This window comes from Odocoileus virginianus, chromosome 23 (genome assembly GCF_023699985.2).
Source record: "Odocoileus virginianus isolate 20LAN1187 ecotype Illinois chromosome 23, Ovbor_1.2, whole genome shotgun sequence".
Classification (NCBI taxonomy): domain Eukaryota; kingdom Metazoa; phylum Chordata; class Mammalia; order Artiodactyla; family Cervidae; genus Odocoileus; species Odocoileus virginianus.
This window is the reverse complement of record NC_069696.1, coordinates 5621111-5645909: the sequence shown is the minus strand read 5'-3', so window position 1 is coordinate 5645909 and position 24799 is coordinate 5621111. Positions and strand designations below refer to the sequence as shown.

Genomic DNA, 24799 nt, shown 5'->3' with positions numbered 1-24799 from the left:
ATGAGATATCACTTCATACTGCTCAGAATGGCCATCACCAAAAAAAATCTACAAATAATAATGCTAGAGAGGGTGTGGAAAAAAGGGAACCCTCCTGTACTGTCGGTGGGAATGTAAACTGATGTAGCCACTATGGAAGACAGTATGAGATTCCTTAAAAAAAAACTATTCCTTAAGAGTAAAACTATCGTACAACCCAGCAATCCCACTGCTAGGTGTAAACCCTGAGGAAATCAAAATTGAAAAAGACACATGCACTCCAATGTTCATTGCAGGTCTATTTACAATAGTTAGGACAAAGAAGCAACCTAGATGTCCATCAACAGATGAATGGATAAAGAAACTGTGGTACATTTATACACAGTGCAATATAAGCCATAAAAAGGAACACTTTTGAGTTAGTTCTAATGAGATGGTTGAACCTAGAGCCTATCATACAGAGTGAAGTAAGTCAGAAAGACAAATATCGTGTATCAACACATATATATGGAATCTATAAAACGGCATTGAGGAACCCATGTGCAGGGCAGCAACAGGGACACAGACTAGAGAACAGACTGTGGACACAGTGGGGGAAGGAGAGGGTGGGACGAATGGAGAGAGTAACATGGAAACGTCTACATTATGTACGTAAAATTAGAGAGCCAATGGGAATTTTCTGTATGACTCAGGGAACTCAAACCGGGGCTCTCTAACAACCCAGTGGGGTGGGATGGGGTGGGAGGTGGGAGGGAGGTTTAAGAGGGAGGGGACATATGTATACCTATGGCTGATTCATGGTGATGTATGGCAGAAACCAATACAATATTATAAAGTAATTATCCTTCAATTAAAAATAGATAAATTTTTAAAAATGGAAGAAGAAGGGAAAAATCAATTTAAAAATTTGGCTGGATTCATGTTAGATCTTCATCATTATGAGTTTTCTCAGTTGAGAGCCATCAGAAGTACCATCTTAATGGGGTCGGGGATACAGTCTAGAGAAGTGAATGCCAAGAAAAGATCACGATTTCCAGTTATACACGAAGGTTCATAATTTTAGACCAGAAAGAGGACAAAGGATGGCTGCAGAAAATCAGGCCAGAGTGTCTCAAAGTGAGGTTATCAGAGCCATGGCTTAGAACACCCTGGGGGTTTCTGGTCAAAATCTCTAGGTTTGGGGAGATCCTTAATGAGCTCCTTTGAGGAGGACAACTTGGTTTGAGAATCACAATCACTGGTCCAGAAAACACTGTTAAAAATAGCATCTCCAAGAGATTTTCAAAGAAGAGGGAGAAACAGACTTGTTTGAGGGAGAGCCAGGCTGACCTTTCTCAGGGGACCTCCAGGCACACTCCCAGACCCTATTTTAGGCACATTCTGGTCTCTGGAACATATTGGGGACGAGGTTCAGAAGTGGGCATGGGATCCCCCACAGCTAGTCTCTCTGGCGTCTCCCAGAAGCCCCCAGAGGGTTTGGAGACTGAAAAACAGGAAGACAATGACCTTTACCAAAGGAACTTCTAATTAGATGATGAAATTGTTCTGTTCACAGACGTTTTGGGGATCTGAAAATTCCTGTGGACCGGGTTTGGGAAGCTTGAGGATAAAGACAGATTTAAAATGGTTTCTTGGCAGTAGTTTCAGATTAGAAATAGATAAATTGTTGATAAAAATAGAATGAACACTAAGATGCTGTGACAATACCTGGGAGCAAGAATTCTTTTCTACAGGAATTAAAAAAAAACAAAACAAAACCCCAAACCAAAGACAAAACCCCAAGCAGGTGGGGTTTTGAGAATTACTTAAAAGGCACCTGAAATGCCACATTAAAAATAGTTTTGGGCAAACCCCAGGAGGAGCAAGCAGAGTCACTCAAAAATCCTTTAAGTCCTGTCTCTGGAAATGGACAAGAGAGTTTAGAAAGTAGAGAAACTGGAATCCTTACACATTGAAAAACTAAGATCATGGCATCCGGTCCCATCACTTCATGGCAAATAGATGGGGGAAAAGTGGAAACAGTGACAGACTTCATTTTCTTGGGCTCCAAAATCACTGTGGAGGGTGACGGCAGTGGCGAAATTAAAAGACGCTTGCTCCTTGGAAGAAAAGAGGAGGGGAGAGGAGGGCGGCACGCACCTTGTGATCTTAAATATCCGCAGGAGGCGCACGCAGCGCAGCACGGAGATGCCCAGGGGTGACATGATCTTGGTCTCCACCAGGATGGTCTCTAGGATGCCGCCGCACACAATGAAACAGTCGAAGCGGTTGAAGAGCGACACGAAGTAGGCCTGCAGGCCCAGGCTGTACATCTTCAGCAGCATCTCCGCCGTGAACAGGGCCAGCAGCGCCTTGTTGGCCGTGTCTGCAGGGGCCGCACAGGGCGGGGCAGAGGAGGTGAGGGTGGGGGGTCCCTGCAGGGACACCCCATGCTGGGTCCCATACATGGCCCTCGCTCTGCGACTCATCTAGTTACAACCTCGGCAGACATCCAGCGACAACCCCCTACCCCCTGAGTCCCCCACCGCACAGCAGCTCTCCAGGCAGCCCAGCTGCTGTCATGCCCATTTTCCAGACACAAGAAGTGAGGTTTGAGGGGCTGCTACCTGTCTGCTCAGACCCACAAGCCAAGAGCAGGAGCCGGGGTCCTTGTCTGCCCTCGTCACTGGGAGGAGATGGGCCCACCCAGGTTCCGGGAGACACCTCGGGGTCCAGGCTGGGTCTGCCTGGCCCTCGGGTTAGTACCCCAGCGAGGGGTGGTGGGACTGACAGCCATGGAGGACAGGTCCCTGGGCCCAGGCCACCCTCGTCCTCTCCCTGGCTTTGTGCTCACTGCCCCTCGCAGGTGCGGGCCAGCACACCTGGAGGCTGGGCTGTGGCAATCCACTGGGGGCGATGGGTGGGCAGTTAAGGATCTGACAGAGTCAAACAAGCCACTGTCCCTGACGTGGTCTCCTGGACCCAGTGGTGACTGCCGGGACAGGTAGACAGCATTGCTGGCCTGGTGGGTCCCGTCTACGTATAGTGAATTGGTGTGTTTTACTGGCTGGTGAGCTGCCAGGCTCTGGTGTGGCCAGGGTGACCCACTGCCCCCTCGTCCCTGGTCCTGCTCCCCTTGCCCACCCCCAGGAGAGAGCCCCATCAGCCTGAGTAACAGGAGGGCTGGCGGCCTCTCACCTTGGACTTCCGTGAGCCAGTGGGGCTGGTTGTAGTGCTCAGAGGCGATGGTGAGAGTGTTGAGGAAAACCAGGAAGATGACCAGCCAGTAGAAGATGCTGGACTTCACGGCTGCGCGGCACTTCCTTCTGCAGAACCGATTCCACCTGCGCCAGTAGCGGCTGGAAGGGGCAGAGGAGGGGGACGGGAGGGGGCAGCTGTGAGTTCAGGTCCTGCGCTGGACACCTCCCTCCCCTGAGCTGGCCCAGCCTCACCAAGGGCCGAGGGACCAGCATCCCACCTCAGTCACCGGCTCGTGGCTGGCAGTGTGGCCTCGGTGGGGGGTGGGGGAAGGGTGTCCTGCTCCTCTGGGACCATGGCCCCCTCGTCTGTGACCCCATGCAAGGTCAGCCTTGTGTGAGGGTCTCGCCTGATGCTGAAGGGAGGTATCCTATTTTCATAACAATGGCATCACTTGAAATAGAGCTGCAAGTATAACTAGTAGTGATGATAGCACTAGGACTAGTAATGGCTATCACTAGTGAACCCCACGTCTGCCTGGTTCCATATCAGGCACTTCTCATGCCTTTTCTGAGTCTTTAAACAACTCTGCAGAGAAGGCATTGTCCTGATTTTCAGAAGAAAGCCAAGGGTCCTTGAGTTTGGGTGCCTAGACTGATACTGGCTGGGGACAGAGTCAGTGGTGTTACCCGCCCACCACCCCCTGCCCAGGGGCCCAGCCCTTGCCTAGCTGCCTTGTCTATGGGGCTGGGAAGAGTTGGCAACAGAGCTTCTTGCCTTCATGGAGGGCTCTGTTCAGGACAATGGGCAGAACCCCCATATCTAACATGAGTTCATGGCACTCATGAAGTCCTGAAAGCTCATCCATTGGCCATGGGACACTGACCCCCGTGGCCTCTGGTTAGAGACTTTCATCAAACCTGGCTGTGCATTGAATCATATGGGGAAACTTAATAACAAAAATCCACCAGTATTCAGGCTCCAACTCCAAACCAGTTAAATCTGATTGTCTGGGGGTAGTTTTAAATACCCCCCAGATACTGTTGGGCTTCCCAGGTGGTGTTAGTGGTAAAGAATCCGCCTACCAATGCAGAAGACGCAAGAGGCTTGGGTTTGATCTCTAGGTCGGGAAGATCCCCTGGAAGAGGAGATGGCAACTCACTCCAGTATTCTTGCCTGGGAAATCCCATGGACAGAGGAACCCGGTGGGCTATAGTTTGTGGGGCTGCAGAGTCAGACACGACTGAAGTGACACAGCACACCCAAATACCATTGCTGTTTGTTAAGATTCCGGGTGGTTCTCTTATGTAACCACAGATGACAACCATGGAGCTGGAAGATCCCAAGGAAACACTCGCATTTTATAACTTTGGTGGATGGGTTTATAGCTTGTCCCCAATTTCATCCTCAATACTGAGAAAATATGCAGCTATATTTGGTAATTTTGTCGGCCAAACATTTAACAAATGCCCACACCGTGCGAGGAGGGAAGGGAAGGGAGTGCAGGGGAGACTGTGGGGCCCTGCCTTGAGAGGGGATCTGGGTCTAGAAACCAAACAGCCAACGAAACAGCCATGCGGTCAAGGGTCAGCTCAGGGTAGGGATGCTCAGCAGGCTGTTGGGATAGAGATGAGGAAGGCCACAGCTTCACTCATGCAAAGACGACAATGAGCTGGCCGATTTTGGAGGCAGGTTAGCAGGCCTTTGACCCTGGCCTTGAATGCAGGGGAGAGAGAAAGGGTGGGGGGGCATAGGCCCAGTCACCAGCGTGGGTCCCCTGCAGAGGCAGGCCTGGAGGAACTTGCAGGTCGTGTCTGCAGGAACACCCACTGGCGGCTGAGGACACAGTCCCTACTTGTGGACAGAAAGGGGGCACTGCACTCATATCTACACAATGTCCTAGGTCTCCATTGTCCAGACTCTGCTGTTAGGACCCTCCACCCACCCTGGACGGCCTTCGGGAGAGCTTGACTTTGTCTGTGTTTCTACTCTGTTATTTCTGTGGCTACAGTCCGTGGGAAATCCTACTGCCACGCCTCTGCTGGAATCTGTTCTGAGACTAGGAAGGGGGGCACATCCAAGGAGGCCTGGCTGCCCGGGAGCTGCAGGAGAACCTGGCTTGTGGCCTGCAGAGCAGGGAAGGGAGGGAAGGGTTCTGACCTGACCCCGCCCTCCATCACCTGGGGGGCAGGGACGCCACCTCCAGGGAGCACCAAGCCTTGGCAGGGACGAAGGCTGCTACTGGGGGAGGGTCACCACATGGAGAAGAAATGCCCGGAGGTCAGAAAATGATGGTTCCCAGTGTGCTGTGGGCTTTCCGTTCCCCTAGACGTACTGTCAGGGAAGAGCAGGGGTGGGGTGAAGAGGGACAAGGAGATGGGGTGGCCGCTAGTCGGGGTGAGGGGCGGCCTCTGGGTGCTGGACTGCAGTGCTGAGGCACCTTCTCTGGCCAGGGTGAGACTCCACTTGTCTCCTGTGACTGAGGTGGGTAATACTATAGACAAAGTTGGGAGACATTTTTTCCCCCTGAAAAACAAGTTTTCAAGACAAACTCATGTCTAATCTTAAGTAGTGTCAAGGTGGCTCAGTGGTAAAGAGACTGCATGCCAATGCAAGAGACACAGGAGATATGAGTTCAACCCCTGGGTCGGGAAGATCCCCTGAAGAAGGAAATGGCAGTATTTCCAGTATTCTTGCCTGGGAAATCCCATGGCGGGCTGCAGTCCATGGGATTGCAAAGAGTCAGACATGACTGACTGAGCACGCATGCATGAACGACACACAAACGGACCCTTGCCACAGGCACTTGCCATCTACCTCTGCAAAGATTAAATCATGTGCTACTGCAGCTGCTGACCTTCAGCACCCCTGCAAAGAGTTCTCTGTGGAGAGCAGAAATGAGGCCCTTTGTGCTCTGGAAAAAGCTGGCAGGACTGGTCGTGAGAGAGTTGGATATTCTCAGGAGATGGTTTTATGAGCCCACGTCTTACATCTCCTTATAGCTAGAAAAACACTAAAATCCTTCATGGTGATGCCTGCTCCTCGTGACTAGCAGTGACCTACAGATGACTAGCAGAAACCTGCAAAAAATGTGTGCTTGATTGTATGAACTCCACCCTCACCAAAATCATGTATATACTGACCTTCCCCCTGACTCTTTGGAGCAGTTCTCAGAGCTAGCTGAGATGCTGTCTCCCAGGCTATAGTCCTCACTTTGTCCCCAGTACAACTTAACTCTCACTTTGTGTATTTTTAAAGTGGTCAATAGTTTACACTGTAGTTGCAAAGAATGTGTTTTGAATAGAGGCAATCTCATTTACAGAAATCACCCATAACTGATTCAGAGGCTAATGGAATTGTGGCTGCTTTCTTCTGGGGTTTGGAGGAACTAACTCAACCTCTGTCTCATGCTGATGAAAGCTTGACTAAGTTCTGTTCCCAAGTCTGGGACTGGTGGATACAGGTGCCACGTGCTGGGGGCCTGTCCTGGGGGTCTGGAGATGCTCTGGTGGATCCCCGGTAGCCACTGTGACTGACGGTCAGGGTGGCGCCTGTGGAATCGTGTGCTCGCGTGACAGCCACTCAGGAGAGCCATGTGGGCTTGGGCTGGGGTGGGGGTGGAGTAATTACTACCCAGAGAAAGTATTTAAAGATAATTACACACCTCCCACTCTTCAAAATATAGCTTTGCTTGACAACTGGTTTCCTGGCAACGCTTCCTACTGTATAATAAACGTAATAGTTTATTAGAACGTGTAAGTTTATTTGTGTGTTTACATGCGCACAGAGAATATAGAGATTAAATGATAAAGCAAGGAGGAGGAATTCACCTGCTATTCACGTTCCCTCAGCTCCCTGGCAAAGTCATTTCCTCTAGAAGTGGAACTTTCTGGACGCAGACCCAGAGGGCATGGTGGACTTTGTCGTATCCTCTCTTATATCTTCTCACCCATCCATCCGTGGTCCCACCAGACAACTCTGCTTGACATGGTTGTCCCCCTACCAAGCCTCCTTTCTGGGGTCCCACCTTGCTTCAGGGCTTGATGGGGGGCCCACCTTCTCCATGATGCACTTTTCTAGGTGTCCCAGCCTTGGAGCTCCAGACACACTGTCTATGTCACTCACTTGGCTACACACTCAAGAGGCATTTGTTAAGCATCTATCCCAGTTGGGCTCTACATATTCAGCAGTTAACACACAGACAGGAAGCTCACGTGGTTGACGGACCCCAAGGGAGCTGGGTGCCAGGCGGGCTTAGTAGGTGCCTCAGGGGAGGGCCTCCCAGCCTGCCGTGGGCAGCCAGCCAGGTTCCACAGAGGACACGATGCCCCTTTCCTGTAAGTCAGTATGTTTAACGTGTGGTTCCTGCCTCTCCACCGAGACCGAGATCGAGATGAGATCACGATAGAGATCGCAAGGTCCTGAGATTGAGGGGCGGAGTCCTGCCCTTTGTGATGGATCCGTAGCTCCCCTGCCCCCCACACCCCACAGCAGGAACACTGGGTGGGCAGGCAGGTAGGGCAGCAGACAAGCTGTGCACAGACTTGCTCACTGCCTGTGTGGACAAGGCTTAAGACCCCAGGGCTGGGGTCAGGAGGAGAGGGGGTGGTGCTCCTGGAAGAATCTGCCTGGCACAGAATTCTGGACAAGCATCTAGAACAGGAGACACCAAATGGTGGACACTTGGGGCTCTTTCCAGAGACAAGAGTGGAGAACAAGCAACCCAGAAAACCCCTACATTTAATTGTTTTATACAAAAGTAACCTAAAAACAGGCTATCAGGATGGGCAAATTTGGGCATGTGCCTTGTTGCTGAGGGGATGGCAGAGGTAAGGGGGAACTTGTGGGCACATTTCTCTGAAAATGGGACAGGTTTCCAAACATCAGACTCTGAGGGGTTCACCTCAGACCCAGAGGGGTTCCCCTCTGACCCCCACGTCTCCCAGATCCAACCCTAGCACATTGCCTGGCTAATCCCTTCAAACTGAGAAGACCTCAGAACATTTTGTTCCATAACTGCTGAAGTCCTATTCTGAGCCCCAAATGTCACAAAATTCCTTATTATAACTAATTCCTCAAAGAAGCGACTTAGCTTACCAAGAAAATACTCTAATATTGCCCAAATATTGTAAGTACATTAATTTGCCAGAATTTCCCTAAGACCTCTGCTCTAATATTTCTTTTAAAAATCCTGTGATTTTGTATCTTTGTCTTGCAAGTAGAACAGGACATTTGTAGGTCAGATTCTACTATGTGTCATTGTTAAACTGAGAAAATGATCGAGAATTTTTTTTTTAACTCATATTTTAGATTCTCTACTGGAGTAAAACAGGCTTTTCCCTGTTTAGGAGGTTACTTCTGAGTTGTGGAAATTCTCTCCCCTTCTTCCCCTTTGTTATTGTATTTCTCCTGCATCTCCTACTCCATTTCAGTTGCCATAGTCAGACAGAGGCTGTGAGGATGCAGTTTTCCCATGTCTGCTCCACAGAGGCCGCTCAGGGTCGACCTTGGTGATTTGGTGGCATTTTCAGTCCACTGTCAGCTTTGTTATTCCCTCAACAGACCCAGTAGCAGACTGTAAGATGTAGATGAGGTAGCTGCCATCTGACCCTGTAGGGTCACAATATCTGGTGTAGGAGCAATTGGCCATATGTGGCCAGTCCAAATAGGATGTGCAGTCAGTGTAAAGGGCACACTGGACTTCGAAGATTTAGTAGTAAAATTAATATAAATTAATATATCATTAATTTAAAGTATTAATTACATCTTGAAATGATGTTTTAGATGCATTGGCTTAAATAAAAATGTATTATGATTAATTTCACCTGCTCCTTTTCACTTTTTAACGTGGCTGCTAGAGAGTTTTAGAAAGGGCGGAAGTGACTGGCATTGTGTTTCTGCTCAGTAGCTGTGCTGTGGACCCTTCCCCTGATCCCGGACACAGCCAAGAAGAAACAGTTTTGGAACCCTAGGCAGGACCTCATCACAGGGTGTTGCCCAGGTCCCGGGCATGGTCCAGACTCTGCCACGCATGAGTCACTTGGCCACGCATGAGCCACGTGGCCCTGTGCCCCTTGGCCATAATACCCTCTTCTGAACATGGATTTCCTGATGGTGTCAACCGACTGTGAATAAGTCTTTGGGGATGAATATAGAGCCTTCTCCCTGTATTTCTGCTGCATCTTCAGTTGTAACTGCTGGGGAAGGAGCCCTTCCTAGAGGGGCATCCAGGACAAGCAGGTGAGCCTTGTCTCAAAGCCAGGCAGAGTCTGTGTGGGGCCCCGGTGCCCACTCTTCTCCAGGAGCATGACCTACACCCTAGAGCACTGGACACAGAACACCCTCTGTCTCCTGGGCCATCTCCCTGCATGGAGGCTTTGGAACTGTCAGAACACAAAGTGCTTTTTGAGCTTTGACTGGGAAACAGAACTTCACTTTGAGTCTGTGTCAAGCCTAATGCTGTTCTGGGGCAGGACAACCCATCCATCCCTCCCCAAGAGATACCTGCCACCCCTCCAGGGCAGGACAGCCCATCTGTCCCTCCCCAAGAGATACCCACTGCCCCTCCAGATGCTGGAGAAGCAGTGAGATCTGAGTATTACGGAGAGAAAGAATTTGCTACATTCTCAAGCTCTCTCCTGTGACAGGACCTGGGCCTGGGGTGAAAGTGAAAGTGAAATTGCTCAGTTGTGTCCAACTCTTTGCGACCCCATGGACTGTAGCCCACCAGGCTCCTCCATCCACGGAATTTTCCAGGCAAGAGTACTGGGATGGGTTGCCATTTCCTTCTCCAGGGGATCTTCCTGGTTCAGGGATCGAACCCGGGTCTCCCACATTGCAGGCAGATGCTTTACCGTCTGAACCACCAGGGATCTATTTTAGGGAGACTTGACTTCAGGCTTTTTATGTAAAGGAGGTCTCAGCTTGAGAGGAAGTGGAAGGAGACAAAGCCTGTGTTTTCCAGCCCCAGTGGAACAGGGAGCAGAAGGTGGGAGAGGAGAGGGTCCCTCACCAGCGACCCAGAGCCAAGTGTTAGAAACACCGGGATAGTCGTAGGCAGGCTGGGACACTGGGGCCGGAGATGCCTCTCCTGGCTGGGGCACGGGGTCTGTGGGTGCCTGGGGGGCACCAGCCTTCAACTAGAGCTCTACCCAGGCAAGTGCACGTGGTGACATGTGGCAGGAGCGTGGGCCAGCGCCTGGGTCCCGCAGCCCACCCATGGGTTCAAAGAGCCTGGGGGCCAGAGAACAGAGTCCTCACTGAGCCCCTGTGTATTTCCGAGATCTTGAAGTCCTAACTCCGCTTTTCCACCCTGGAGAGGAGCTGGGCAGAGGGAAGAAGAGGGACTAAACATTCAGCCTCAGGGACTTGGGCTGCACTGCTTGGCTGGACTGAAATCTAATGCTGTTTCTGCTCCTGCTGGGGTTTCCCAGGTGGCTCAGATGGTAAAGAACGCGCCTGCAATGTAGGAGACATGGGTTCGATCCCTGGGTTGGGAAGGTCCCCTGGAGGAGTGCATGGCAACCCACTCCAGTATTCTTGCCTGGAGAATTCCACAGACAGAGGAGCCTGGTGGGCTACAGTCCATGGGGTCGCACAGATTCAGACAGGACTGAAGCAACTTAACACGCACGCACGCATGTGCAAGCTATGCAGCAGGTGAGGCTGGGACAGCAAGATTAGATGGATTACAAAACATAATCGATGTTTTCTGGCTTATGCAAACTTTGTGAGAGTAAATTCCCATGCCCGTCCTCACATTCGACATAATCAGGGGACGGCCTGCCGCCAGTCGGGCGCTCAGCTTGGTTCCATGCAAACCACACTCTGGAAGCTCATGGAGCGTACTGGGGTTGCAGGAACGCACACGGTGAGGGTGGTGACAGAGGTCTGAACGGAGCGATGCAGGGAGGGAGGGGGGTCTACACAAGGTGTCGAGATGTGGTGACAGCCGAGCTTCCTAACGGGAGCCCAGGTTCTGCAGGGGGCCGGGATACCATGATTCGAGTGGAAGAAGGGCTCCACACAGAAGCCCTGATGTGTAACAGACAGGATGGGGGACACAGGCAGTGGGGCTGGAGGGGCGGATGACCCTGCGGAAGACTCTGAGGCAGTGCTGATGGAACCCGTGTGCCCTCACCTCACCAAGTCCTGTAAACGTGGCCAAAAGCGGCAGAGAGCGGCGCGTGGCACTTATCTCAACTGGACTTCATCTCACAAGGGAGGGATACACAGCGTCTCACAACCTCCCAGGCTGGTACAGCCATGAACACTAACACAAACACTATGTCACCAGACCCCGAGACCCCCTCGGCCGCCCCCTCACTCAGCCCCCACCTGGGGGGCCCCCCGGGGCCCAGCAGGAGAGGAGCGTCCCACTCACCTGAACTTCGACTTGGAGATCCGGTGGCTGAAAGGGAAAGAGGAGACGTTAGCAGATGACATACGTTTGCCTTGATTCTCAGACGCTCCCGGGTGACCACGCAGGCGCTGGAAGGAGCAGCTTCAGGGAGAGAGCTCTGTGGTCAGCACCTCCTGGAGCTCAAGGGTTTGAAGCCGAGACACAGGGCCAGCCCAGCCCGTGAACCTATGAATCGAGCATCTTTAAGTGGAGACACGGTCCCCAGAGCTCAGCGCTGTGTCCTCAGACCATCAGCCGGGCTGCCCACAGGTTGGGGCCTCTCCTGAGGACCGTGGTGGAGGACAGGAGCCCCTGCTGCAGACACGGCCTTTGGCAGCTGGACGTCAGGTGGAAACGGGCTGGCTGAGACCCAGCACCCTGAGAACAGAAGGCTGAGGGCTGAGCCTGGGCCTGAGGAAATGGCTGGGCTACCGAGCACAACCCCTCATGCTGACAGTGGTGTGCGGCCCTGAAGACCTGGGCCCTCATGGGTAGGAGCACGGCGGCTGTGCAGGTGGCTGACTCGAGGGTCACTGTGGTGGGGGGTGGGTCAGGAACCTTCCAGGAGGCCCTGAGGCCCGTGGGAGGGTGGCTGGGGCAGAGAGTGTGCAGGCAGTTGAGACTGATCGGTCGAAGGCTGAGTTTCAGGATGGCCCAGGTGTCTGGGGAGTGAGTGCTGGTCAGGCCACGGGTTGGGGGATCCAGACGGCCCACCCAGTTCAGCGCTAAGTGAGCTCTGCTGCGAAGCAAAAAAACAACCCCTCTTGTTATGTTTCATTAAAAAAACACTAAACCAGAAGATGTGACAGGTGGCAGAGCCATTGTGCGTGAGATAATTATACCTCCCGGGCCGGAGAACCTGAGCCAAGAGCCTTTACTGCTCCAAACTGCCAGCTAATAACTGATCCCACTGAAGATGCTGGCCGGGGCGCAGGGTATAGTCACATGGCCCGAGGGTGAGGCTGGGGTGCAGGGTCCAACAACATACCACACGGCCTGAGGGGGAGGCTGGACCCGTTTAATGGGGAAGCAAAAGTCGTCCAGCTGTGCTGGGCGGCGGTCAGTCAGCGGTCCCTCTTCCAGCCCGGCCTGGCTCACTGTGCAGCTGAACCCTCGCTGTGGACACCAGCCAGGGGTGGGTGGCCGTCAGCCTGGCCACTCTGCCAAAGTGCCCAGAGATCCCGGGTCCTCTGGGGGGCCGTTAGAGTGCAGACCACACGCCCTCCCTGTAAGGCTCCCTTTTAGGCCAATGGGTCATAAGCAAAAGAGAGTTCTTAAAGGGCCCTGTTGGGGGCAGCTGAGGTCAGAGTGTCCATGTCTCCCAAGGCAGTGACTCTGGGACTTGGGTGAGGGCGACCCAGGGCTCCTGTTGGAGACGAGTCCCCAGGTAAGCGAGGCCACTGGCTGTGGCTCCTTCCTGGGTGTTCTGGAATGTTCTGAGGAGGAGAACATGGACAGGACTTTCTCTCCCCCAGGGTCACACGTCCTGATGTGGGACCCTGGATGCCACACTGAAGCCTGACTGCTGCTTTTGGGTCGTGAGCATTGTTCCACAGGCTTTCTGGATCCATAGCTTTCACCCCCTTTAAGCACCGAATACTTGAGCCCTCAGGTAAGAGGGGGTCCTTGGGGGCAGGTGTCTGGAGACAAAGGAGAGCCCAGATCTTGGGGAACCAAGGACCTCATGCTCCCCATGCAGGAGAGTCAGCATGCTTCACGGAACCAGAGGGACCTGGTCTCCACTGTCCTCGAGTCCTGGGCAGTGACCACTGACTCTGGGTTTGGAGAACTGGTTATCTTGCTGGTGGACAGGTGAGTGGGGCACCTGTGGGCACCGTGCCTGCCCCTCACCCTGTTCTCTGGCCGTGTGTCGGGTGCTGCCTTCTCATGGGCTTCAAACCCTCAATCTCAGCAAGTCCGCAGACACCGGAGGCCCCAGAGCTCCAGACCCCGCTGGGGACCACCTGTTCAGATGGCGTCGGGCTCCCCCGGTCCCTGCTCTGCGAGGATGATTCCCATCCCGTGTTTTACGTGGACTCCTGAGGAGTGGCAGGTGGAGAACAGAGGAATCGCACCTAAGACCACGTGCAGCCCAGTGGGTTGGGCCTGAAGCTCAGCTGCCTCCTCTGTTCAGGCCTCCAGGACACACTTACCTCCCCAGGGGCCGAAAGCAAGAGACATGCTCAGAACTCCCTCTGCTTCCCTCAGTTTGCATTTGTCATTCTTGGCCAAATATTTGAACTTCTTGGGAGCTCCTTCCACAGTTAACCTTTCACCGTAGTAGAGTCTGGAGCCCTGGACGCCTGCCCGCTGCCGTGTTTGGAACTGTCCTTGCCCCAATCCTCCCAATCTGCCTGAGCATCAGTCGGAAGGGCTGCTGGCCTCTCCTGGGTGACTCTCGTCTCCTTGACTCCGCGCATGGCTGGTGCAGCCAGAGGGTCTGGGCCCAGACCCCCTCTTCACAGAGCCTTGCCTCAAAGACTGGGGCTGGACTAGCTTCTCTGCATTTCTGGCCAGAGGCCCCCTCCCTCTATTCTTCCCTGGAGCCTGATCAACCCCCGCTGGCTCCTCCCCATCACCTAGCCCCCACCCAGACCTCTGGTGCTCTGGTGCTGGAGAAGACTCTTGAGAGTTCCTTGACCAGCAAGGAGAGTCAACCAGTCAATGCTAAAGGAAATCAGTCCTGAATATTCATTGGAAGGACTGACGCCGAAGCTGAAGCTCCAATACTTTGGCTACCTGATGTGAAGAGATGACTCATTGGAAAAGACCCTACTGTAGGGAAAGATTGAAGGTGGGAGGAGAAGGGGGCAACAGAGGACAAGATGGTTGGATGGCATCACTGACTCAATGGAAATGAGTTAGAGCAAGCTCTGGGAGATGGTGATGGACAGGGAAGCCTGGTGTGCTGTATGTAGTCCATGGGGTCGAAAAGAGTCGGACACAACTGAGCGACTGAACAACAACCCCCCAGGCCAACACTACAGCTGCCGGGCCCTAAGTCATGTCCATGTCGCCCTCAGCATGATGCAGACTCCGGGCATGCTCAGCCAACCTCATGCTGGCTGCTCTACTGTCTGCTCTCTGAGGGTCCCACTGCACAGACCCCACTCGAGGCTGATGCTTTTGGCATCAGTCTCCCTGTGGCCTCCACTGGGCCCCGAGTCTCGGCCTCCTCTCGGGGCCTCTCCAGCTTTTACCTCCTGTGCCATCTGGGACCCCTGAGCTCATGCCTGTGGCAAGGCGCACATCATTCGTGGTGTCAGAGTTGGAAGCCTGTTTGATTCTTCCTTCTTGCAGATCTGTGGGCTTTGAGACCAAGGGGACCTTGCACACCACCTGGGCTGGGGCCTGCAGTTTAACACAGTGCAGCCTGCTTCTCTCACGGCCACTCTCCCGCGGAAATTGCCTTCCGAACGCTTATCCCAAATCACAGTGACGCCCAGGGTCACTTCCACACCAGGCTGTGAGTTCCAGTGGGGTGGTGTCACCATGGTCTCAGGCTCCGTGTCCCCGTGGCCTGGCACCGAGTGGGCGTGCTGCCCAGATGGGGTACAAACGAAGAGCTCAGCCTGGACATCCCTCCTCCAGTGGCCTCCGGGCCCGTGCTGGCTGGTCTCTTGGCACCTCTCCATCTGTTTCATTTACTTGCTCTTTTACTTCTAAAAAAAGTGTCTAAACACTTCCCAGCCTTCAGCCCCGGCCTTCCACCCGGGTGAACAGCCTTGGTGTCAGTGCCATGTAACCGCATCCTTAATTTCTAAACTGAGGCCTCTGGCAGCCCAGAGTAGAACCCTGGCTCCCACACCTTGCAGCCCCGCCGGTGACTTCAGTGTCCATATCTTTTCTGTCTTCAGCTCAATGGACGGCTCCCTCCTCTCATCCCCTCCCTTGCTTGCCTGCCCCCTCCCCACAAAACATCACCTTGTGGTCCCTTTCTGTCTGCCCCATCCCCTTGGAACCATCTTCAGCCAGGCCTCTCACGACACAGAAATCCTCATCCTGCTACTCAGGCTGTTTGTTCTCAGCTTCAGAAATGCTGGCGTCTCCCTGCTCATCTCGCTTGGTCTCAGCCCCCGGTGTTAACGCTGCGTCCCCACCAGGAACGCTGATGGTCTTCTCGCATGGCTGTCTGAAGCTGCTGGGGAAAGATGGCAGTCTATGAAGGACATACTATAATCCTGGTGCTGGGGCCAGGCATTTTATCTGCACACAGTAGGGGCACAAACACGGGTGTTTGTGGGGACCGCTGTTCATTCCTGCCAAGTCCTGGCGGCTTGCATGACATGTCCTGAAGATGTTAGTCTCCTCTGTGGGGACAGGCTTGTGGGGGCCAAGCGCCCTGGTCTCCCTTGGCCTGTCACCTGGGCCCAGAGCCAGAGGGTAACGTCCTCATCATCTTCCCTCCGTCCCTTTGGGGACCTGCCATTCACCTTCTCAACTGTGGCGGGCCAGGCCCATGTCCACAATCCTGAGAGATTGTTTGTGCTGTTCTAACAGGAGGGAAGAGGGGAGGGTTCACCCTGCTGCTTTGAATGTAATTAGCCCTGTATTTTAACAACAGTTTGACAATAACTGCTTCCCCACATCGCTGGGGCTCAGCAGCATAGATTCCTGGTGCTGCTGTTGTGGGGAGTGATGGCAAGGCCGTGTACCCTGGAAACCATCTGTTCTTGCTCCCTACTTGCTTGAAGGCTGGCCTGGCTCAGACGAGAGGCACCCACAAGGGGACTGCCTTGCGAGGGCAGGGGTCACCCAGATACAAAGGCATTTCAGGGGCACAGGTCAACGAGGACGCCGTTCCCACGACAGAGGGACTCAGACACTCAGCCGACGTGGGGTCAGTCCTCCTCCAAGCCCCCCGTCTGCTGTTCCTTTTAGTTTCCAGGGTTAGTCTTACATCCCTGGGAACAAGGGCAAGCAGCCCCCACTTCCCAATGTGCAGCCTGGCAGGTGCAGGAGGCCCTACCTCAGGGTCAGCCTGACTCCTGATGGAACCCAGCTTACAGTTTGTGGACTCTGCTTTTTGAGACTCTGAGAATGGAACCCAGCAGTGTGCTTATTTTTAGCAGTTAAGCCATTTTCCTTTCATTTCTTGCTGGGGGACATCTCCTAGGGCCTGCTGGTATCCATTTTTAGGATGGAGCTTAGAGGGGATGGTGTCCCTCCACACACCTGGCCCAACGCCGGACCCAAGTCTGCTCAGGAAACTGGGGGCTGGGGCTCGTGTTAGGGGAGGTGGCCGCTTGCCCGGCTGGCACTGGTGAAATTTCATAGCTGAGTTTGCATGGCAGACAACTGTGCTCCCTTCCCCGGGTAGATAACTCAGAGCCGTAAGTAAGACCACCACTCCCAGAGTATTTTCTTGCCAGTTTGCCTATCCCCTGGGTCACATTTATCAGAAATGAAAGGGTGCTTAGCAGGACCCGGGAACCCTCACAAAGCTGATCTGAAGAAATGGGGTGAGGGGCTGGGAAGAAACAGACTTCAAGGCCCCCTCAACACATGTAGCCCCCGCCCCCAAAGAGATACACACTCTGCTTCCCTGATGGGATGGAAAGGGGCTCAAAGTCCCAAGTCCAACTCCTGGGACGTGCAGAGCGGCCCCCAGCCGGGGCCGTGCTCACCCACTCCCGGGACCACGGGCCCCACTCCCGAGACTACTCACGCCAGCCTGGCCCCGCAGCTCTCTCCCTCGACATCCCCTCCAGCCACGTTCTCGGTGTTGACGGACTCGGTCTCACTGGTGGGCATGCTCACTGCAGGGTCGTGGAGGGAAGGAGAGAGGGGTTAGTCTGCAGCCCAGCCAGGACGGGAGCCCTGGCAGTGCCTGGCTGTCTGTGGTCCTGACTCACACACCTGCTGCCTGTCTATGGTGACCCTCGCCACCCAGGACACTCTAAGGGGGACGCTAACTCCCTCCCCGACTCAGTCCCTCCTCTACCATCAACCCCATGCGCTTGGACAAGCTGCTCCCACTTTCCCTTTTGCATCCATTCTTCCAGATAAAAAGAAGAGCTTTCACGACAATATTTTATTTTTCTTATTTCTTTCCAGCCCCCTATTCTAAGGGGCTTCGTCCCCACGCTTAGGGTCCAGCCTGTCCGTAGAAAGGATGTCTTTGACAAGGGTGTGGGCTGCTCGATGGATCAGAGGAGGGTCTGCCCCTCGGCCTGAGTCCTGCTCACTGGGTTGATTCCATCCAGGACGGAGCCTGAAACAACTCGTAGGGAGTAGCCGCGTCCAGTGCCACATTCAGGACTCAGTTCAGCCCTGCAGACGTGGGAATGAGAAGCCTTCATGCCAGACCCACCAAATGACAGTGAGACACAGCCTGAAGACACACGTAGGGAAACCACCTCCCCACAGTATCTTGGCGGGCCGGCCTGGGACACAGTCCATCCGACTCCATGATGGCTGACCCGCCCAATTGTCTCCAGTTTCCCCCGAGGTGGTGGGGCTGGATTTCCAGGGCGACTGGAATCTTCTAGCTTGGAGTCCAGGTCAGCGGCTTAGAAAAAGAGACTCCTTTTACTGTTGTTCAGTCGTTCAGTCGTGTCCGATTCTTTGCGTTCCCGTGGACTGCAACACACCAGGCTTCCCTGTCCTTCACTGTCTCCAGGAGTTTGCCCTAACTCATGTCCATGGAGTCAGTGATGCCATCCAACCATCTCATCCTCTTTCTTCTATTACTATTTTTTATTCCAAATAAAAGTATATCCCCAAAGAATTCTTCTCCTTCTTTTCCAGCTTCTCTGACCCTTCTAACATGCCACACAATGTCCTTATCTTTCCCGTCCTTGTTCTCTAGCATGGCCACCACATCCATGGTCCTGGCTCAGCTCTGTTTGCAGCGTGGCACCCTCATCCGGGGCAGGTCAGGAGCCCCAGTGGCCACAGAACCTGCGCTGGTGGGGGCGGGACATCTGGGGATGTGGAACAGGGACCAGTACTGGGGGGTCTGCCGCCAGAACGGAGCACGCCATCCGGATAAGTCTCCTGGTTGGGTGGGGGATGTTGCTGGATGTGGCTTTTCCTTAGTTTCTTTCCTTTTGAATGAAGTCAAGGGCAGGTGAGAGAGACTCATTCCCAGAACGTGGAGACACAATCTGAAAGCCTGTGACTCTATAAGCCTGACTGTCCTGTATCCACCCTTGAGTCCTTTTCCACAAACTCGGGTGTAAACAAATCCAGACGTCATTGCAAGGGAGTTGCCCAGTCTTCTCGTCACAGGACAGGGAGGTGAGGCCCAGGGCAGGGCCAGGTGCTGACTCACACATGGTTGGGGGCTTGGACTGGAGCACAGGGGTCTTGGCACCGCGCTGTGCTCAGCTTGATGGCCCCCGGGCTACACACCAGACGAGATGGGATTCCGACAGCCAGGCAGGCTCTGGGGCATCACAGAGTGTGGGGTGCAGTCACCCGGTGATGCTGGATCTCACTGTCTACAGCTGCACTGAGAGTGACCTTAACCTTGGCCAGTGATCTTCAAAGGAAAGGCCCTCTCAGGGCTCAGCCGCTGCAGTTGTCATGTTCACTGACTTTACAGGCTGGAAGGGACAGCGAGATGGTGGATTTGGGTGGGACAGGCCACCCTCCCTTTGCATGCACACACACACACACACACACACACACACACACCACACACACACAGACCCACATACACACTACACACCCTGCCCTGTGGGCACCAGCATATGTTTACGTGCATGTGGTGTGGGGGACGTCACCATGGGTTTCTGGGGGCGATTAGACCAAGCAACCAAGAAACTCTCCTTCCTTCTGATCAAGCAGACACACCAGGTGCCTCCTTTCACAGATAAGACATCAGAGTCAAAAATCAGGAATAAGACATGGGCAGAGCTCAGGTCAGCTATGGGGAAAGAAAGAAATAGGACTCGGCATCCACAAGGGATGTCGGGCTCACTTCAGAAAACAAAACTGAAGAAATGATAAAAAGCAATAAACCAAAACATGTAAGAACACTTAACAAAACAGGACCCAAACCCCAGATCACATGAACTTATGACATAGGGCCACGGATCCTGGGGAGAAGGAAGGACTCTCACAGAAGTGTTGTCTGCAGATGGGGGTGACTTTGAGGAGAGGGCTTCCCAGGCAGGACAACCTCATCTCTGCTTGTTAGTGGGAATCCTGAAGACTAGATCATGAGAAGAAATGGATCAGGATTCTTTTCAACATATGTAAAGGAGTCTACCCCAAATAGACTTATTTTCACAATACAAAGCTAAAAACAACTTTGATGGACCTGGAGGACATTAGGCTTGGTGAAATAAGTCAGAGAAAGACAAATACTGTATGTTAGCACTTATATATGGGATTTAAAAAATAAATGAATGGATATAACAAGGAGATCAAACTAGTCAATCCTAAAGGAAATCAGTCCTGAATGTTCATTTGAAGGACTGATGCTGAAGCTGAAGCTCTAGTACTTTGGCCACCTGATGTGAAGAACTGACTCATTGGAAAAGACTCTGATGCTGGGAAAGATTGAAGGCAGGAGGAGAAGGGGATGACAGAGGATGAGATGGTTAGATGGCATCACCAACTCGATGGACATGAGTTTGAGCAAGCTCCGGGAGTTGGTGATGGACAGGGAAGCCTGGTGTGCTGCAGTCCATGGGGTCACAAAGAGTCAGACATGACTGAGTGAGTGAACTGAACTGAACAAGGGCAAGGGAGTAAGGGACTTCCCAGGTGATAGTTAGTAGTAAAGAACCTGCCTCCAATGTAGGAGATGTAAGAGACGCGGGTTTGATCCCTGGGTTGGGGAGACCCCCTGGAGGAAGGCATGGCAACCCACTCCAGTATTCTTGTCTGGAGAATCCCATGGAGAGAGGAGACTGGTGGGCTACAGTCCATAGGGTCACAAAGAGTTGGACATGACTGAAGTGACTTAGCACGTATGCATGGATTCTTTTTCAGGTCCTAATGGTACTGGTTGTGCGATTACAGCAGGCATTTGGTATCTTTGGGGGTTTCAGGGCTGCTCCCTTGGGCTGGTGTCTTGGGGTTTGTCCTTCAGCTGCTCCTCCACCTGGGATCCGGGAGGCTGACCTTTGCAGATAGCCTGAAGGACAGTGCCAGCAGATGCCGTTTGGGGCTGTCACCCCTGGTGCCTGCATCTTTGTGAGCCTCCTCTTAAACTACCCAGTTGTCGAATCCATTTGCTGTCAGGACCTGACCCATATGCCTCTGGGTGCAGGCCAGGTGAGCAGTGTGAACCCAGTGATGGGGGAGATTTGCTGTCCAGGTGAGAGCGGGTGGAGCATGGGACACTGACCTGAGTCCAGGGCCTTCCTGGCTCTGTCAGGCAGCATCCAGGGCAGCTGAACTCTGGTAACCCTGCAGGTTGACTTCCTGGGAGGCACCAGGGAGCCAGGGCATCACTGGGGGCATGGCTTGAGCCCCGGGCAGAACGGGACGGACATCCTGGGTGGGGTTACTGCCCCAGGACCCTCTTGGGGTGGGGGGAACCACATCATATTTCATTTGGTTTCCTTTCCTCCTGCAGGAAAAGTAACTCAAGAGTTAGTCCTCACTTCTTCTCTGTAGCTGGGGAGGTCCAACCTATGGCCACTCATGGTCAGAGGCTGTGGGGTATAGGAGCCTCCTCCCAGTCTCTGCCCAGCTCAGGCTCCTGGGAGCCTCCCTGGCATTGCACTGTGGGTCTAGAAATTGCCAGTGCTACCCTAGCCTTGGCCAGGCCATGGGACCATTCCAACTAGGTTACATGATAACCTGGGGCTCATGGTCTTCGTCTCTTATAGGAATAAATCGACCAGACCGAGCTGACAGTCTCTTCCAAGGCAAAGAAAGAGACGGGGCAGGAGAGGAAAAGCAGATTGCAGACAAAAGAGCGAAGAGTTGGGGAGAGAGAAGGTAAGTGGTGCCAGCTTCAGGGCCTGTCTGGGTGGAAGGTCATGCCGCCCCCAGAGCCTCCTCGGCAGCGTCCTGAGTGCCCGGGCCCCACAGGGCCGCCTCCCCAGAAGCAGTTAAGACCTGGCTGATTCTAAGCCATCAGAAAGTAAATATAAAACAGGATTAAATATTAAGAAGCCAAACAAAGTGGCCTTATTAAAAAGGCACAATGTAAGCACGACATGCTGTCGCAATAATTATTATTACCGCCATAAACCGGAGGAGGCAGAAACGCCCGCCCTTGGTCTGCAGCCGCCATCCGGAGGAGAAAACCAGGTCGCTGTGCTCCCAGCAGGCCATAAACACCCGGCGCTCCCAAGCAGAAAATCTCTCCCCACGGTCACGGTGCCACTGCGGCGGCCACCTCAGTTAGGACGGGGCAGGGGGACCATGCAGCTGCACCAGACAGAAGGCTGCACTTGGGCACCCGGCTTCTCGTCCCACCCGGCCCCACCATCCTGAGGGGTGAAGGGGCCAAGTTGGGCATCTCCAGGCCCTGGCAACACTGGGCAAATAGGAGGGGCTGGACACCTCCACCACCCCAAACCCCCGAGGGACACAGCTCACTGCCACCCTCAGGGGTGAGAGAGGTGGTGATGGGTACCCTTCTGTGCAGGACGCCTCTGGAAACCAGCTGCTTTAGGCACAAAACTGCTTTTAGGTTAGAGACAATGTTCTAGATTCCAAGGCCAGGATCAGCAGAGGGTCACCCGTGTGGAGTGACATGTGAGGGACAGAGAATGGCTGTGTCCCCAGTCCCTCTCCAGCCCAGTCCCAGCCCAGCTGGACGGTGTCTACCATGTCATCCCTCTGTTTTAGGGTCTTGGATTTTCTCGGGACAGATGGTAGTAAGGCCAGGATCATAACAGCTCTACTGCAGTGTCATTATTACAGCTCGGTCTTCCATCTCCTGCTACCTGCCAGCGACACACCAGACCTAACTCAAGCCTCAGAACAACTCTGTGAGAGATTTTATCAATCACCCCATTACATGCTCTCATTTCATAGATCAGGAAACCAAGGCTGAGAGAATGAAGCGGCTTATCCAAAGTGAGCAGAGCAGCTCATGAGATCCGGGACTTGAACCCCAGCCTGTGTCAAGCCAAGTCTACCCTCATGCACATCAGACAAGTTCATGAAGCCCTTCCTGATCAGGAGAGAAGAGGCCTGTGGATGTGCTAGGGTCACTGGGAGGAGTAGAAGGTGGGCATAGCGTATGGGTGGGGGGTCCCGGGAGAAGTCAGGTACTGTGCAACCCTGCCCAGGGTGCTGCTGGGTCTGAGCCTGGGCCCTGGAGCCAGTGGCTTGAGTTTGGACCCTGGATCTGCTCTTTGGGGGCTTCCCTTGTGACTCAGCTGGTAAAGAATCAGCCTGGAATGCGGGAGACCTGTGTTTGATCCCTGGGTTGGGAAGATCCCCTGGAGAAGGGAAAGGCTATCCACTCCAGTATTCTGGCCTGGAGAATTCCATGGATTGTATAGTCCACGGGGTCACAAAGAGTCGGACATGGTTGAGTGACTTTCACTCTCACTTTGCACTTTGGAGCTCTGAGACCTGGGGTCTGTTACGTCCCTCCTCTGTGGCTTGGTTTCCCTGCCAAGGCCTACAGGTGTTGCAGGGCTAGAAGGGCAGAGCAGCCCTTCCTTTGACAGTGGAGACCAGTGAGGTACAGAGAGGATCAGTGACTCGCCCAAGGTCACACAGCTAATTAGAGCTGGAGGTCTGGTCCCTTTCCCACCAGTCAGCACGGCCTCCTTTTCTTGCCAGCCCCTCACTCACATCATAGAGGGGCCAAAAGCCCACCGTGGTCATCCTGGCCAAGCACAGAGTTGCCCTAGCTCCTTCCTGAAGGTCCGGGTCTCACACCTGTGCCCTGAGTGTGCTGTCCACAGGGGCCTGCAGAGCTCAGGGTGTGCTTTCTCTCTCTCTCTCTCTTCTTGGGCTCCATCTTCTTCCCTATTTTCTGCTGCTCGTGATAACTTTGGCCTGAGTCAGATTCCCCAGGGAGGCCCTACGGGGGTCCAGCAAGATCCTGAAGGCTGTGGGCACCCACGGTGGGGCTGCCCTGATGAGAGAACGGCTTCTTCACGAGGTTTCAGCCTTGCCTTCCCCACAGCAGGAGAGCAGACTCCAGTCTTAAACTGCAGGCGTTTATGGGAAGTGAGTCACTTAAGCTCCCAAACCTGTGGTGCCTCAAGCCCCATAACTCCCTGAATGAGTCTGCGGGCAGCGGTCAGCGCATCCATCAGCCACCCTCTCCCCCGCCACGTCCTCCACTTCAATTGATCGTGCGGCTCTCCCTGCTGGTGCTTGTCAGGTTCTTCTGCATCCTGGTTCTCCCGGTGCTTTAATCGTCCACATCTTTCTCAGCAAGACCACTCCAGAACCTGCTCTAGACTGGAGGCCTTGCTCCCCTCCTTCACTGGCCAGGCCCTGTCAGGACCACATCCACAGGGTCAGCCAGAGGTCGAGTCCAGGGACAGGGAAGGGCTGAGCTCACATTCTGTGCAGACCCTGGGATGGTTTAGTGTTGACAAGGTGCTTAGGGGACATAGTCTCTGTCTCCAAACCTGCGACATCCATTTCTGGGGCTGCCTCAAACGATCCTTTTGGGAAAATGATCTAAACCTCAGTTTTCTCATCTGAAAAACAACGGAGACAATATGGGGCTTTCCTGGTGGCTCAGTGGTAAAGAATCTGCCTGCCAATGCAGGAGACAAGGGTTTGAGCCCTGGTTTGGGAAGACCCCACACACTAAGAAGCAACGAAGCCTGTGCACCACACTATTGAGCCCATGTGCCACGACTGCTGAAGCCCACGTGCCCAAGAGCCCATGCTTTGCAACAAGGGAAGCCTCCCCACTGAGAAGCTGCAGCACTGCAATGAAGAGCAGCCCTTACTTGCTGCAACTAGAGAAAAGTCTGCAGAGCAACGAAGACCCAGCTCAGCCAAAAATCAATCAAATTGAAAACAAAAAACAAAAAACAAAAAACAGAGACCATAATACGGATCTTGGAGGGTTAAGTGAGGATTAAAGGTAACATGGGTCACAGTAATACTTCTCTGTGTGCGTGTATTGCCCAGACACCAGATGGACTTATTGGGGATGAAAAAGCAAAAATGCAGGCCCAAGAGAAGGACTTCAGGACCAGCTGCTCTGATCTGAACAGTCACCTGGAGTCTGAGTGCTGGTTGGTGATGGTGGACGTGTTCTCAGCCGCTCCCCTAGGAGGGCTGCAGACACCACGTTCCCTTTGGGGCCCTGGTTGTCAAGGTGGTCAGACCTTCATGAATATTCAT

The 24799-nt window shown here is 53.6% G+C and overlaps 1 protein-coding gene across 14 annotated transcripts in view; it reads right to left on the bottom strand.

The window, feature by feature from the left end:
• The window catches only part of CACNA1C (calcium voltage-gated channel subunit alpha1 C), a 388445-nt gene that overhangs the window by 75058 nt on the left and 288588 nt on the right, over positions 1–24799 (bottom strand). For all 14 annotated transcript variants that reach the window (XM_070453275.1, XM_070453261.1, XM_070453272.1 and 11 more), the window contains exons 10-13: positions 17226–17316; positions 11540–11566; positions 3157–3317; positions 2119–2344 (exon numbers count right to left, since the gene is read on the bottom strand). In XM_070453275.1, coding sequence (XP_070309376.1) covers positions 2119–2344; positions 3157–3317; positions 11540–11566; positions 17226–17316 — 505 coding nt within the window. The remainder of the gene's footprint in view (positions 1–2118; positions 2345–3156; positions 3318–11539; positions 11567–17225; positions 17317–24799) is intronic.